This window comes from Daktulosphaira vitifoliae, unplaced genomic scaffold (genome assembly GCF_025091365.1).
Source record: "Daktulosphaira vitifoliae isolate Bord-2020 unplaced genomic scaffold, ASM2509136v1 Scaffold_1, whole genome shotgun sequence".
NCBI classification, from domain to species: Eukaryota; Metazoa; Arthropoda; class Insecta; order Hemiptera; family Phylloxeridae; genus Daktulosphaira; species Daktulosphaira vitifoliae.
The window spans coordinates 395,432-413,237 of record NW_026099572.1 but is presented as its reverse complement, the minus strand read 5'-3'; the positions used below and the strand labels follow the sequence as shown (position 1 = coordinate 413,237).

General features: G+C 24.8%; 1 protein-coding gene across 6 annotated transcripts in view; it reads left to right on the top strand.

Annotated features, from left to right (window-relative positions):
* The window catches only part of LOC126895883 (carboxyl-terminal PDZ ligand of neuronal nitric oxide synthase protein), a 64,518-nt gene extending 47,251 nt beyond the window's left edge, over positions 1-17,267 (top strand). For 4 of the 6 annotated variants that reach the window (XM_050668180.1, XM_050668178.1, XM_050668183.1 and 1 more), the window contains 5 exons: positions 3,887-4,085; positions 9,998-10,173; positions 10,246-10,455; positions 10,666-10,788; positions 11,195-11,982. In XM_050668180.1, coding sequence (XP_050524137.1) covers positions 3,887-4,085; positions 9,998-10,173; positions 10,246-10,455; positions 10,666-10,788; positions 11,195-11,857 — 1,371 coding nt within the window. In that variant the 3' untranslated portion in view covers positions 11,858-11,982. Of the gene's footprint in view, positions 1-3,886; positions 4,086-9,997; positions 10,174-10,245; positions 10,456-10,665; positions 10,789-11,194; positions 11,983-16,498 lie in introns of those variants that run through there. The other 2 variants (XM_050668179.1, XM_050668184.1) reach the window with 2 other exon arrangements.
* The last annotated feature ends 539 nt before the right edge of the window (positions 17,268-17,806 follow it).

Here is a 17,806-nt window from a genome sequence, read left to right as displayed (position 1 = left end):
ACTATACAATTAGAATGTAAATTATTAGTTTTAATTAATGTTGATGTTGCAAAATTATATGATGTGTTTGTTTTAATATTTTTATCAATTTGTTTGTTTAACTCTAATTTATCTGAATTTCGAAAGATAAAATTCTTTATTAAACTTTCGTCGCGTGGTGCTTTAATTTTAAAGATATCTTTTAATTGTGAATTATTGTATTGTATTAACATTTTAGGAACTTTTTTGGGTTCAGTGTTTATGAAATGAGATGACATGCTCTTTGATCCTATATTAGAATTTTTGTCTGTAATTTTGACTATTATTACATTTAAAATTAAACAATCGAATTTTTTTCTATTTTTATAATAATTAATAAATGACACATCATTTTTGGTGATATTTTTATCATAAAATTCTATATTTAATTGATCATAATTTAAAGTATTATCAATAAATACTGGTATTGAAGTTTTATTATGTAAAGTTATGATTTTTTTATTAGAAGCAATGACACTATTATTTTTTAATAAAAAGTCTTGACCTAAAAGTATAGAACAAGGCAAGTTGTTAACAACAAAAGCTTTAATGTGATAATATACAGAATTTATTTGTAAAATAATTGTTGTTTCACCTAAAATTGTTGGTGATGTGTTTTCTGGGTTTTCTACTTTGAAGCTTATGGAATTAACCTTTTGATTTTTCAATATTAAAGTGTAATTTATACAAGAAATCTTTGATCCCGTGTCAATTATAATTGGTATAATTTTATTATACAATGTAGCATAGAATTTTAATGTGTCAGAGATATTTTTACTTTTTAAGACATAATTATTATATTTGTTTGCTGAATACAATGATGAATTGTTTTTTTCAGAATTTTTGTTTAACTTTAAATTAATGGGTTTTGGAATTACTTTGCACATAAGAGCTGAATGATCACTTACATTACAAATACGACAAATTTCTTCTTTATTGTTTGATACATCATGATTTTTAAATTGGTTATTGTATGGTATTAAATTAATGTTGTCATTAAAAAATTGCGCCTGACTTTGTTTCAAAGTTCCAATTTCATTAGTTGATTTTTGAAATTCATAGAAATTATTACTTTCGGAAATATTATTAATTTTTTTATTTATTACAGGCTCTTTTATTTTAGGATGACTACTAATTGTCTCTTCAGCAATCATAAATTCTATCATTTCGTATTTTCGAATATTCCTTTTTAACTCATCTAAATTACGATTCTCAAGCATCCCAATAGATCTAATAATACATGGTTTTAAGCCTTTCATCACATTTCGTAATATTTCTTCTTCTAACATATTATTATCAATTCTTCTACATAAATCTATAACATCATTAACAAAAACTACTGTTCGCTCATTATCTTTCTGTCTTTTATGTTCTAACATTGAACGTAAAATAAAACTATGTGTTTCAAACTCTTTCATAAATTTTTTCTCTAATTCTATCCATGACAAATTTTCTGATTCAATATTATCATAAAAAGTAAGAGCTGCATCTTGCAAAAAAGCTACTAAATAAAGCGATTTATCTTTTTCTGACCAACCATTGATTTCCGAAGCCTTATTGAATGATTTTAAAAATACATCTATTCTCTCATTTCTACCGCCCGAAAAGATTGGTGGATTATAGAATAAATTTCCATACATTTTTGTGTTATATATTTATTTACAATTAAAAAAATTTTCTAGTATAAAACTCTTTTCCAATATAATCGCTATGTATATTTTAAAACTTTCTTTTTTTTTTTTAATGTTGATTTAGTTTCTAATTACTTTTAAAAAAATTATTAACTCAGCTCTCCTAAGTCTTTTTATATACTCTACAGCTTTTATTTGTTCTTCAGTTTCACCTTCTAACTCAAATATGTCTGTTTCTTTAATATTAGAGTTGTTTTCCATTATTTATGAAATTATATTCCTTTTATAATTACAAAAAAAATTTTTTTATAATAATTGAGTTAAAATAATTTTAGTGTGCAATATGTTAATTACACTGAAAATTATTTCGGTATGTTTATTTTTATATTTGAGAACCTCTCTCTTTTATTTTTTTTTTTATTGTCACATTCTCTACTTAATCCTTTATTATTATTCATTTTTTTTATTTTAATTCTATCTCTTATTATTATTATTATTAATTTTTTTTCTTTTTTCAGATTATCTAATTTATTTTTTTTATCTTTTAACTTTATCTCTTTGGGCTGTTTCAATCGATTTTTGCTTTCATACGTCTCTCTATGCACTAAAAATTTTGTTCTCACTTGCCTGTATTTTGTAAAAGTGTAATGTGTTACTATTGTTAGATATTTTATGAAATTGTGAAATAGTTAAGAAGACCCTTAGTTTAAAAAAAAAACAAGCTTATCGAGCCCCACGTTGGGCGCCACTTTGTTGTAAAACAAAAATAAGAAAAGGGAAGGTATGATAAAGATGGAAGGGAATGTTATAGGAGTATCGCAAAATAAGAACTATCCCTTTTCTCGAGGTGTGTTGTTCGAGGGTCACTTGCTATTTTAAATACATGCACAATAAATTAGGATGTTCTTACCTTAATCATATAATCCTTATTGATACAATAATTCACTCGTGGAACAATAAAGAAAGTATGAATTATAATAACCAATTTGTATAAAAAAGTATCTTCGATTATTTTATTATTAAAAAACACATAATACAATAATATTAAAGGAAAAACAAACAAAACTAAAAAAAATACAAAATTGGTTTAAAAGGCGAAAGAGAGCCGGACGACGTGATCGTAAATCGGTTGGATCGGAACGGTACGAGGAGTATATGCCAAGGGATGTTCTTAATGTATTCCCCGGATCCCCTTCCACAGATGTGTATGATTATCGTCCAGCTCTTATTGGGTTTTACATTTTTATGATACGTTATGTTCAGGGTTTTTGTAAGTGTTTTGAAGGAGCGGATGTTTGTGGCGTGATCGTGAGAGTAGTGTTTTAGAGGATAGACCGTGTTTATTGTGTTTTATATGTTATGTGAAAAGATATTGTGTTGATTGTATTTTGTAATTTATTGGTGTGTGGGTAGAAGATGAAAGAATAACAGATAAACATTTTGTTCGGTTGTGTGAAGGGCCTATTACAACACATTGATAATATTTTGTCAATTTTAGAGATTTCAAATAAAAATAGATTGAAAAATTATTATTGTTTTTGATTATAGAAATGAATGGTTTATAATAAATTGTTGATATTTAAGATATTTAATCCTTTAACATAAAAGTTTTTAGGTTATTTTGAAAAAATTGAATGATTTTGTCTTTTATCCCATATGTTAATAAAATAATTTATTTGTTAAGGTATTAAGTTTAAAATATTTCAAATTATCAAATTTAATAATCTATATATTACACGATTCGCTTAATTAATCAAAAAATAAAAACAATATTAACATTTTTTTTATTTTAGTTCAATATTTCTTTCAATTTTTCAGTCATAAAGATTTTTTTGGGTTCATCCAATATCCTTATACCTTATAAAGGTATCATCTTTAATTTTTCAAATAGTAACATCCTTAAATAACAGGCCTTTTTAAAAGATATTGATCTAATTAAGAAAATGACTTATAAACTATTGAACTATTATTTCAAAGTTATTAACAATTTGAAAGTAACGATTGGAGGTGAAGGGTGACTAAAAATAGCAACATGTTACTATTTTTATAACTAAATATTTCTCGGCCGTATTATTCCTCTCACTTAAATAATTTCATTATGATTGAAAAGTTGAGAGAATCATTGAACTAAAAGAAACAAATATAAAAATATAAATATAATTTTTATTTTTTGATTAATTATATGGTTTATATTATGTGAATCACTCTATGTATACATATAATTATTGTTGTTATAGAGTCAAGCTATGCGAATTGTGCGTACAGTAGGGCAAGCTTTTGAGGTGTGTCACAGAATCAATCCTTCTGAAAAAGACTATCAAAAAGATGATAACGATTTTGAAAATGAATCCAACAAAGATAACGATTTAGATCAACTAAATGATACGGTTGACGAAGATGATGGCAATGTTGAAGATTGTTCTTTACCCAAAAGAGGTGATTTAATATTATATAATTAAAACTTAATTGCAATTTTCGATAAAAAAATTTAAATCAATAAATAATAAAAAGAAATATGTATATCGTCACCCAAAACTGTTTTCATGNAATAAATAATAAAAAGAAATATGTATATCGTCACCCAAAACTGTTTTCATGTCAGATTGCATGCATATAAACCACCTCATAATATGATCTTAAATGTATAGTTTAAATATCAAATTTACAAAATAAATATCTGAAATGCTATTTTAAAAATGTGTTCATTAATATAATTTTTTTTATAAGTATTTTAAGTATTTTGTTTTCAATTGACAAATTTTATTAGAAAATCAGATATTTCACCTTAAACAGAAGGGTTAACAACTTTAAAACATACGTAAAAATAATAGAACTTTTTCAACTCAATCATTCAAAATGTTCCGGATATTCTACAAACTTCAAACATATGTAATATTAATGATCACAACATGTACTATAAGTTAAAAAAAACCTTAAAACTTGCTCTTTATATATAAATGGCCTTAAAGTAAAACAAAAAATGTTATTTCGATGTAAAAAATACCCGTTTTTTTTTTTGTTATTATATTTTATGTTAATCTATTCTAGCTTCGATACGAAGCTATTAAAAAAATTATAAAAATTATTAAAGGGTTACTTATACGTTTTTACAACTTTTAATGTCAATTTAATAAGTTATTAAATTGTAATTGGTTGCACTTAAAAAAAATGTTCTATCTATAAATGCCTTATGTTAAATTATTCTAACAAATTACATGGTAATTCAATAAATAGTTACTCGGTAGACACTCATATTCACTTGATTTCTTAAAATAATAATTTTTACAAAAATCATTTTTAATGTTTTTAAGTTTCATATTTAACTCGATTTAATTCTTTATACCTTATTACTGTGTTGCACTCTACCTCTAATCTATATTTTAGAATGTTAATAACTTCTGTAATATGATTTAAAAAATTATTTTCGATTAGTTGTAATTCTCTCAATTAGTTCATTTTAATTCGGATGCGAAGCTGAGAAGGTATTAATTTTACTATGATATGTTTATTTTTTTTTTTGTGTCTGTCACTACTTTATCTCAGCTCTCACTGATCGTTTTCTTTCAACGATACGTCAAAAGATCACAAATTGTATCTAGTCGAAGACATTACCCTTAAAAGTTGAAAAAATTTCCCTCGTTCCCCGTAAATGAGGGAAATCTCCGAGAAAATTACAATTTTAAAAATCAGTTATTTTTGAAATTATTTTCATTTTCTTTCCTTATAACTACTATAACTTTTTTAAAAATGAACAAATCAATATAATTTTTTTTTATAGATGTATGATGTCTTTACTTATCATTATATATATATTTTTTATTAATCTGATCCTTTACCTACCCCACGGAAGGATTCAAAATAACAACTTTTTCACAAAAAATTAACTTTTTAAAGTGTTCCGGAAATTTTGAATTTTTTACATATATCTTAAATTAAAGCTAATGTATTATGTTTTATAATGGAAAAAAAAATTTCGGATAGTTTTTTGTCTTCACGGTTAAAATGTCCACCGTATGTTATTTTTATGTTAAAATTCTCGATTTTATATTTTACATTTTAAATTTATAATGCTATAACTTTTTGAAAAATTTATGGATGAATACAATATTTTTATGAAAAATAATATTTATATACCTCTTTTATTCGACATACTTATTTTTTAGCTTCGATGCGAAGCTGAGAAGTTAATTTTACTATGATGTGTTTTTTTCTTTTTTTTTGTGTCTGTTACCACTATTTCTCAGCTCTCACCGAAACGATTTCTTTCAACGATACGCCAAAAGATCACAAATCATATTTAGTCGAAGACATAACCCCCAAAAATTGAAAAAATTTCTGTCGTTCCCCGTAAATGGGTGAAATCAACAAAAAAATTACAAATTTAAAAATGGCTAATTTTTTTACTTAAAACTGCCATAACTTTTTCAAAATTGAACAAATCAATTTAATTTTGTTTTATAGATGCATAATGTCCTTATCTATCATTTGATATATTTTTTTCATAAATTTGACTCTTTACCTGCCCACAGGGAGGGATTCAAAATGACAACTTTTTCACAAAAAATTTACTTTTTCAACTTAACTTTTGAAAGTGTTCCAGAAATACTGACACTTTTATATATATCTTAAATTAGTGCTTATGTAATATACTTTATTATGAAAAAAAAAAAAAAGAATTTATTTTGTCTTCGCGGTGAAAATGGCTACTGTATGCTATTTTTGTGTTAAAATTCTCGATTTTATATTTTACATTTTTAACTTTAAAATGTTATAACTTTTTGAAGTTGGATCAATACAATTTTTTTATAAGAAATAATATTTATATAATTCTTTAATTCGACATACTTGTTTTTTAAATCGGACCATTTCCCTTAATACAGGGGGGGGGTTCAAAACATAAATATGCATATAGAAAGTAGAATTTTTTCAACTTAATTTTTGAAAGTGTTCCGGAAATACTGACACTTTTATATATATCTTAAATTAAAGCTTATGTAATATACTTTAATATAAAAAAAAAAAATTTGGATTTTATTTTCTCTTAAAGGTGAATATAGTTACCGTATTCAAAAATATGCTATTTTTGTGTTAAAATTTTTGGTTTTGTATTTTATAATATTATAAGGGGATTACACTGATTTTCATAAATATTTTATCAATCTAATTGACATAGTATAAAAAATTAAACATATTTTAATTTTTTTGTTTCTTTGAAGTCGAGAAAAATAACTTTAAAATTTGAACTAGCTAAATTTCCAATTTTATTAAGTGACGATTGAGACGTACGGTTTCTAAGACGGTAACACTTGGATCTTGCATGCCTGTGGCACTGAAATTTTTCTTAATTCTTTTTGAGTTAGAAAAAAATGTTTAACTCATTTGATTTTAATCTCATTTAGATTCAATAACTTCAATAAATATCAAGAATCCCATTACTGTAGTCTCCTCTCGTGAGAAGTAATTCATTATAAATATTATTTTACTATGTGTTTTTTTTTGTAGCTAACATTTATTTTCTCAGCTCTCACTTGACCTACTTTTTTGACAAATTTTTTTTTTTTAAATTAAACTATCTACAGATTTGCATCGAAGCGTTTTTTATGATAGTGATTTTAATTATTCATTATAAATCATATATTTCCTTTATATATTCATTTATTTCACATATAAATCATAAAACTAATTATATTATAAATAAGGAAATAGGAGGTCATGTAGCTTTTGGAATAATCCATAATTTTTTTTAAATTAAACACCATCTACAGATTAGATATCTACAGAATTTTGAAGGAAGAAGAGGTAGAGGAAGACCAAAAATGAGATGGAGGGATGCTATTGAATATAAGCATAAGATATAAGGACAGCTGATGTGAGCGTAGATGATGTGAGAGATCGTGTCAAGTGGAAGTTTAGTATAAGGGTGGCCGATGACAAGAAGTTGGTATTAAGGCAAGAAATAAGAAGAAGAAGAAACACTATCTACAGATTTGCATCTTAGTTTTTTTATGATAGTGATTTTAATCACTGCCAGATATCATTTATACTGGATCAAACTATGTGCACGTCCCCTCTGTGCTGGGTTTTTTATTTTATTAGCTACTTAAATATTTATGTTTAAATGTAAATGTTAAAATGTAAACTATTCAAAAATAATATAGTATGTATAGTGTATTTGATATGGATAGCATTATAATTATTTTATGGAAAGAAACTATGCAATAAAATGAGATGACATTTAAACCTATTACATCTGTTTATATAATATTTTTTACAAAACAAAATTCCATGTTTAAATGAAAATATATATTTTATAGAAAAAAAAATCAATAGTTTCTAAATAGAAAAGTTATATTTATGTATTATTTACATATGACAGTAAGATAAGACGTAAGTGTTTTGTTTTTATTTCTAATTTATTTCCTCTATACTAAGTTTATATTTACTTCCGTCATATAACCGGAATGGTCTTTAGTTCGTTTGAAGTCGTATAAAATCAATATTTTTCTTATTTAAATCAGAACTGAACATTCATATCTTCAACGAATAACGATAGTTATTTCCGTACATTTAATAATAAAGATAATACTTGTAATGGTACACATAATTGATTGTCTTTACTTAATAATCTTTAAATTCATAAATTCAACTTAATCAATAAATAATTGATTCAACGGATAACTTTTTTTCATAAAATATTATTAGAACCTTTTTTTTTATGAAAAATTTAATGAACCTACAACCATTTAACAAATATATTACAATTACTGTAAAAAATTATTTATTTTTCAAATTTATTATAATGAATAATTTAGCACAAATTTTTAATTTCAAAACTGTATGTCTAAAAGACGTATATAATTTGGAATATTTTGGCGTATTAATTTATAATTTTAATTCAGTGACAGCTATGAATTTGTAAATTTTTAATTATTTTTAAAAGGATTATTAATATATTTATCAAAACTCGATTCTAATAGTTTTTATTAAAATTAAATTTCTATTTAAAATATTTTTTAACAAATACAGTTTATTGGTACATTTTAAACGAACAAATAGGCAATGTTTAATAGCTAGTATAAAGTTAAGCAACTTATACAATAAATAATTGATTCAACGTATAACTTTTTTTCATAAAATATATTAAAAACCTTTTTTTTATGAATAATTTAATGAACCTACACAATCATTTAATAAATATACGACAATAACTTGTAGGTGGCATAGGACATAGTAACAAAAAAAAAAAAAAATGATCACTAACGGTATAAGAGAAAAATAAAATAAAACCAGTTGGATCTTTTTAACTTAAAAACATAATTGTATTTTTAAAAGAAAATGTAGATCAATGCCGACGCCATAACAATCATAAACAGAAATCAACAAAAAAACATGACATAACATAACATAATAACGGTAATGTTTGTGGCCAGTGCCACCAACTCTTGCCTATAACTCATCCATTCTGACATAGGGTTAACCCTCATAAGCAACATAACAAAAAAATAAAAACCCAGCACAGTGAGGTGGCGGCACAGTGGGGTCGTGGCATAGTTGGGTCCAGTATAGATGATATCTGACAGTTTTATAGAACAAATAGGTAATGTTTAATAGCGAGTATGGATAATAATCAAATTATTACTTAAATAATTTGTCTATATACGAAAAAATTGTTTTCATTAATTACCATGAACCTAAGTGGCTTTATTTTATGATTGACTTTTAATGTCTATTAATTGTAAAGAGTTTCTTATAGTTTTTGTTACATATCTAGTAATATTATGGTTTTAATTCTTGTTCAACTCCTTTTTTTAAATAAAGTGTGGGCAGTAAAATGTTCTATTCTAGTCGCAAGCTAGTTGACGTCAAACTTATTGGATGTTTGCCCTATACGTGTAAATGCGCCTCAACGTCACAGTTGTGACATACTACTTAACCTAACTAAGTTTTAAAATTATTCTATGCGTTTTGGAGAAGCTAATTGAGACACAAAAATGAAATAGTGGGACTAAAATTGTTGTTTTTTATTGACGAAATATTTACACAAAGATTTAATTCAATAGTACCATCCTAAAGCCTGAATGTTTATGTTATTTGTTTTTTTAAACATCTATAATTTTTTTGTGTTTTCTATCTAATTACTTAAACACAGATATTTATTTATAAAATAATTTTCATTTTTGAAAGAACAGTTTTAAGAAGTTTGAAATCTCAAAATAATATTTAAGTTATTAATTTTATTGTAAAGATAATTTTTTTTTTTTAATAATATTATAGTTATATATTTTTAGTATTTTTTCTTTATTTTTTATTATAATTTCTTAATAGAATTAATTTCTTAATGTGTTTAGATATATTTGAAAATCAAGGCAGGCTCGATAGGTCAATTATTAATGAATCTGCATCTTCAATGGACGGATCTAAAAGAGATGAAATACCCATTAGTGATGTTCAACGGCCATTACGATTAGATATCATTCCACCTTTACCAGTCTCATCAATGAATCATAGACTTTCCTCACCTATGGTTAGTTTAGTTTCATATTATTTTTATAAATATCATATTCATTATTACTAAATATTAGTTAAATTTGTATAGAATGATAGTGAAGTTTATCCTTCTCCTATGTCTGATACATTAAAAAGTGATAGATTAACTGGGCTGTCGACATTAAGTCTTCAGCATGAAATGCAGATGTTACGTCAACAATTAGACCAACAAACTCATCAAACTCAAGTCGCTTTAGCACAAGTACATATGTTACGAGATCAACTAACTACAGAATCTACCGCAAGGCTGGAAGCTCAAGTATGTAGTTATAGTTTTTATTTAATATAATTTGTATCACTTATTTTTATTATATCTTATGCTAATTTATTATTAAAATATTTTAAGTAATAAACAACTTCTGTGTGTTATACAAATAATTGTCTTATGATCAGTTGCTATAAATTATAAACGAATATTTTAAAATTGTAAATTAATATGTAATTCAAATTAATAAGTTAAAAATTATAGACTCGAACTCATCAACTTTTGGTGCACAACAAAGAACTATTGGATCATATTGCGTCTTTGGTAACATTGTTACATGATCAAGAGCGGATTAGGAATGATTTACAACATCCTTCGTTGCCACCGGTAGGTAAAAATGAGTTTAATGTAAAGTCCTCATTAAAAAAAAAATTAAACTAACATTATAACAAGAGCATGATTTGTTTTTGTTAATTGATAATATTGGATATTTAGTTTGTATTTAGGATAATATCTAAATGATGTATTTATAATAACCCCTGTTATTACTAAGTATATCCCATTTAGTATTAATAAATCTACGTGAATCGTTGTGTTTTGTGTTAACTATGATTGTTGTTTGGTGTGTTTACTATTTTACTGTAAATTTCTACCGTTGGATATCCTGGATCTTGGTACGTTTAATTTTATTAGTTAACATCTGTAATTTAATTTTTAATCATAAGTAAAACTTTTTTTAAACAAAAAGTTAATTTTTCCTCAAAATTTGATATTTAATTATTTTTATATATAGCACTCACTGATGTGTGACCTACCTACTCCTTCGTCGTACCTGTCGGATTTACCACCTCAGTCACCCCGTCATCGTTCTCCGTATCATCTGCCTATAAATTTTGATTTCAATTTTAACCAACCAGCACAAAATACTGATCAACAGTTTCAGACACAGCTACTTCAACGTCTTCATTCATTAACTGGTTCTATAGCTAATACGCCCACTAATCAGTTTCAACAAAGAATGGCTTTTCAATCATTTTTTACACAATCGCCACATCAATACTCTTCAGTTTCGCCGAATATTAATAAAGTTTCGCAAGCTTCGTCATTTGCTGGATCACCAGTGACTAATAGATCAACTTCTGGTGAAAGTACTGTCAATGACGGTATCATTAAACCTTTATCTGACGATCGTCAAATAACTGTTGTTGTAGATAAAAACGTTGAAGATTCTGTTTCAGTCACCAAAACAACTATATTAGACCCACCACCGAAGGGAAAACAGAATTCTTTACTCAGAGTATCCAAAAGTGGCAATAGTAGATCCACAGGAAAAAAAACCTTATCCGATGTAGAAAATTGTCCTATTACTAGAACTACTAGTGAAAAGGTTTCCAATAAAAGCAACCTCATGCATGAAGTGCAAAGAACAGCGTGGGCTAGGCATACCACAAAATAAAAGTTTAAGAGTTAATTATATTTAATGATTTATTTGTGTAAATATAATATCATAATACATTTTTTTGTGAATATAACATTTTACAATATTGTTTAGTGCAATATAAAAATGACTGCATACATTTACATTTTATATTTGAATTTAAGATAAACTAAATTACTATCTAGCTCTGATTGTTTATCAATATTACTTAAAAATTTAAATAAAAAAATTCCCGGATTGTGCAACAATAATAAACAATAAAAATTAAGAAAATGAATTCTAAGCACTTGAGAAAAAGTAAAATATATTGATCGAACAGGAAGTATAATTTTAATTAAGTGTTTCCAAATCTTCAAAAATGTAGAAATAATGGGTCTAAAACTATGATGAACCGATAGTCAAATACTTGCATATTCCTTTAATAAATTATGCCAATTAAACAATTACTTAAGATGTAATTATAAAATTAACTATCTTAATATATAGATGAAAGTATTTGATAATTTTCAAAGGTAAGATTTATATCTGCAAGTTTAACAGATGAATAAACAAAAAAACACAATTACTGTATCAACTTAAACAGATTAATTTATCGATTTCTTCTAATAAAATAATTATTTTGGGAATTCATTTATTTTTTAGCTTATTTAATCAGTATCTATTTCTTGATCTATAAGTGATTAAAAACTATTTAGGTTCGTCCCATGTATTTTACATTCGATGCGAAGCTAAGAAGGTATTAATTTTACTATGATTTTTTATTTATTTATTTATTTTTTTGTGTGACTGTTACTACTTTTTCTCAGCTCTCACCGAACTGATTTCTTTCAACGATACGTCAAAAGATCACAAATCGTATCTAGTTAAAGTCATGACCCTCAAAAAATTTTTTTAACTTTTTTCACCTAAAATTACCATAACTTTTTTAAAATTAACAAACCAATATAATTTTTTTTTACATAAACACGTTAGGTTTATGTATAATCATTTTGTATATTTTTTTGTAAATCTGACCCTTTACCTGCCCACAGGGGGGGATTTAAAATGACAAATTTTTCACAAAGAATTAACTTTTGAAAGTGTTCCAGAAATACTGACACTTTTATATATATCTTAAATTAGTGCTTATGTAATATAATTTAGTATGGAAAAAAAAATTTTGGACTTTATTTTGTCTTTATGGTGAAAATTACTACCGTATGCTATTTTTATGTTAAATTTTTCGATTTTTTATTTTATTTTACTTTAAAATACCTTACAAAAGTTTTTGAGTTAGAAAAAATTTTTTAAATCATTTGATTTTTATCTCATTTAAAGTCACTAACTTTAATAAATATTAAGGAACCCATCACTCTAGTGCCCCCTTGTTTGAAGAACTTTCTTATTCATATTAAAGTTTTTTTACTATGTGATTTTTTTTTATGGTTCTCATTTATTTTCTCAGCTTTCACTTAAACAACTTTTTTTAACGATACATCAAACGATCACAATTAATATACTCTTAGTATACTTAATATACTTAATATACTTAATATAGTTAAAGCAAATTATTAAAATTAATTATGTTCTGAATATTTCTATTGTAGAATTATTTTAATCGCCAAAAATTTATATTTAAGTGATCTATTACAATAAAAATAATGAACTTTTCTGATAAATTTACAGTAAATAGTAATTATACAATTTCCTGCCTGTATATTAATCTAAACAATACTATTTTTTTACTCTCATAAAATTTTCTATTAATAATGTAAATTTCAAACTTGAAGTTTAGCTTAAAGTTATAATAATAAATTCATCTTTTTTTATTATTAACTTTCAAAAAATGAACTTTAAAATACCAAAAAAATAGGTTAAAAATAATATTTCGCACTGATTATTTTTAAAATATTAAAAATCAAAATCTGTAATAATTTAAAAACAATTTTTTGTGTTTTTAATTGTTTTTTTATCGTAATAAAACATTTCAAAAGAAATATTAATAATTTCTGTGTAATTCTTGATGCTTATATAGATGATACAATTGAAATATTCAAAACTAATTTCCTTATAGTTATATCCTATAGTTTTTTACTAATTAGTAATAATATCAATAATTATTGGTGATAGAAATTAGCATGACAAATTGAATAGTAAAAGTATCTTTTTTACTCTGATGAAAAATTGTACAGACCACTATTTTGTAATTAATAACAAATTATTTTCTAAAAAAATCTGTGTGCAAGCCCTTCAATTTTTATACACATTTACCGTAAAAATATTGACTACTTAATAATTTTTTATAAATTCTCCGAAAAAATTACAATACTAAATTATTAAATATCAATATCATACAACGTTGAATTGCATTAATAGATATTTATTCATAAATTATAATTATAAATCAACTACTAATTAAAAATAATGATAGAAATAGGAGTTAATTTTGCTTTAAGAATAATCAACTAATTTATTAAAATTAAAGATTATATACTAATTTGCATCAATGCGTTTTTTATGATAGTGATTTTAATCACAGTCAGCTATCATCTATACCCAACTATACCACATCCCCACAGTGCCGCCTAAAAATAATATAACCTGTTGTAAAAACATTTATTACTATATTCTTACCACTTATATTACATACGTTTTATTTCCATTTACTTAATTCGTAATACATATTAATTAACATAGAGGGAGATTTTGATGTGACAATTCTACTTGTCTGTAGCCCGGAGCTACTGACGTCGAACTAACAAAGTGCAATTGTGTTTGAGTGGCCGTTATGGACATAGTTTTCAATACTATTACTTTCGTCCTATTTATATTATTATATTTAACCTTTATAAGGGGTGAAATAACTCAAAAATTCTTTATAAAATTTACAGATTTGCATTAAAAATAATTTTATAACTTTAATCACTGTCAGATATAATCTATAATTTTCCTTTTTGTGACGTGACTCCACTGATCTTGATTTGTTTTAAAATATATTTTTGATTTTTTCTTTCAATAAAAAATATTTAAAACTTGTTGAATTTTTCTATTGTACAAATGTGTATTTTGCCATTTAAAAACATAATATTGGTATTTTTATAAGAAATAAGGGATAGACCTAAAAAATATTTAATCACGTATAAATCATGAAATAATGACTACTGAACAAAACAAAAATTTCATTTTTCAAATATATTATTTAGGTGAAAATTAACAGTTAACAATAAATCAGCAATCACCTTGTATATTTTTGATAATTTTGAAACCAAAATACCGTTTACAGTTTTGAATTGACATAAGGTCCCTCTACTTTCTAACTTAAATCTAAGAGTATAATATCTCATTAATATAAAATTAAAAGATAGATTAAATTAAATTTTTTTAAGTTACCAAACACTTGAATTCAAATTCAAAGCGACTAATTTGATACTACTGTATTTTTTTATGTCTTGTTTTTTATTTATTTTTTGTTAATTTTAAAAGCGTTAATATATTGGTGTTGACCTCGGTCGAGTATAATCGAATTTGCTGACTTAGCCTTTTCAGTCTAAGGCAGCCAACCCTAACTGTGTACCATACCACGACGGGGCAGTCTCAGTCCAGCAGAGCGTCAGTTAGAACATTCGTGTGTTAGTGCCTCTAGTTTCGCAAGCCAGATGTTAATAAGTTAATCTATGTAATCATTGTTAAAAGATAGTCCAGAACATGCGTAAATTCACTAAAAACTGATGAGTAGCCACCAAAGTTGTCTAGGTCCTAGCATATAATCGTCTATTCGTTATTGTTTTAATTGTAGTTTGGAAAATAGTTTTAAGCTGGTATTTTTTAACCGATTGCTTTAAAATGTTTATTTGTGTCTATTGCAATAGATCAGATCGGGCAAAAGTAAATTAAAATCCTTCTCTCCTGGTATATAATTCTTGACGAGTTGTCAAATGTTCAAATTAGAAATTAGTAATTAAAATAATATTTAATTGTATAAAACGCTTTGATACAAATCTATACTAAGTGAATTATTTTTATTTATAAGTATTCCCTTAGGAAATGATCATTGGTTATATAAAGATTTTATTAAAAGATTTATTAACCTATAAAGTTAAATTAAAAGTCCTAGATATCTGTCGGCTATTGATAGTCGATTATCAAAATTATTTACATGTAGATAGCAAATTTTCACTATTTGTAAAGAACTATTAATTATCTTTCTTGTCTTAAACATTAGATATACGACAATATATATATAATATATATCGTATCTTAAGAATGGCTGACCATTTAAAATTAAAACATTTAGTATTGATTGTTTTATTAAAAACCTAGCAGAATGGAGTCGTGGCACAGTTGTCGAAATAATATCACTATTCGAATTTTTAAGTTCAATTACAGGCGCTTATTCAATTGTAGACTAATGATAAATTTTATGAAGAAAGTTAAACAACTTTTAATACCATTTATCATAAATATATTACGTTTTTTATGTCCTTTTCATAACATATTTCAAAGTTGGATATTGTAAAAAAATTCAAATATTTACATATTATAAAATGCTACAGGAAATTTACTACTAAAAATAATAAGATATTTTTTTACTAAACAAAAAGTGTTTTTACTGTACAATATTATTCTTACTAATTAAAAAGGTAAATAAATAAAATAAATAAATATTTTTATTGTTCACAGCTAAGTCCCGGTTCAAAAATGGCTCGATGGTTCGAGTTACAGCAAGATACAGATGCCTTTCCATTATTTAGGCCCGAAAGTGGGTTTGTTGACTATCCAATCGATGAGTTTCAATCAACAGACAGTTTATTACAAAAGAATAAACACAGAAGAATGTCAAATTTGAGTTTAAAACTTCGAAGAGTAACAACGTTTTAAAAAACAAGATTTAATTTGCTAAATTTTTATTTGGCTGCATGATTTTCACAAAATATTGTTTATTGTAATTTTCAATTTAAATCAACTTAAATATTATTATTTTTAGTTTATATAAAAGTTGAAAACTAAATTATTTAATTTATTTATAATTAGGGTAAGAAAAACAAATATTTTTCTATTTATCTCAACACTTAAAGACTTATTTCATAGTTCAACAAATCCCATGGTTTTTTTATATGAACCATAAAATCGAAGTTGGTAATCGGACATAACCAAATGAATATGTCGTAAATTGTTATGAATGTTTCGAAGTTCTTTAAAATTTAATGTAGAGGATGTTTAGTAAAATTATATTAAAGAAATTATTTATATTTTTACAGCATTTTCAACAATAACACAAAAAAATTAGTATTAATTAATTTTTGGTTAATTAATACCTAGTTGTAAATAGTGTCTGGCATACAATGATACTCTACAATTATTTTCGATTCTGTAAAATAATACTTGTAAAGTAATGCCAAATTATTTTTTTTTTCATTTTTTGTGATATGCCATATTTAGTTAAATTTAAAAATATGTAAATAATTATGACAAAACAAAATATACTTTATTATTTTAATTTCAAATTTAATGTATTTAATTAAATATACATTATTGTATCTTTTTTGTTGTGTTTCTTTTATAATTCTCATTCATTTCTCTTACAATAATAATTTTTTCATAAATTTTGTATTTCTATTGATTTTTGGAACTATCAATAGAACTAAAAGAAACTATTAAAATACTTGTAAGCTAAACTTACAAGAACCCAGAAGAGGGTCCACCCTGGGCCGAGGCAGTGCCGGAGCACCAGGGATTTTGGTACCTTATACTAGGGGAAAAGGTCATTTATAAAATATGATTTAGAACAGTCATTAAAATTTATTACACATTACAAGCAATTTTATTTCTTGTTCTTATAATATAATAAAAATATTTGAAAGAGAATTGTACATAAAAACAAATTAATTAATTAAAAACATAGGTCCCAAATAAAAGGGAAAATATAGGGAACAAAAACAACATTACAGTAAGATACTGAATAGATTAATAGTAATTTAGTTATGGTCA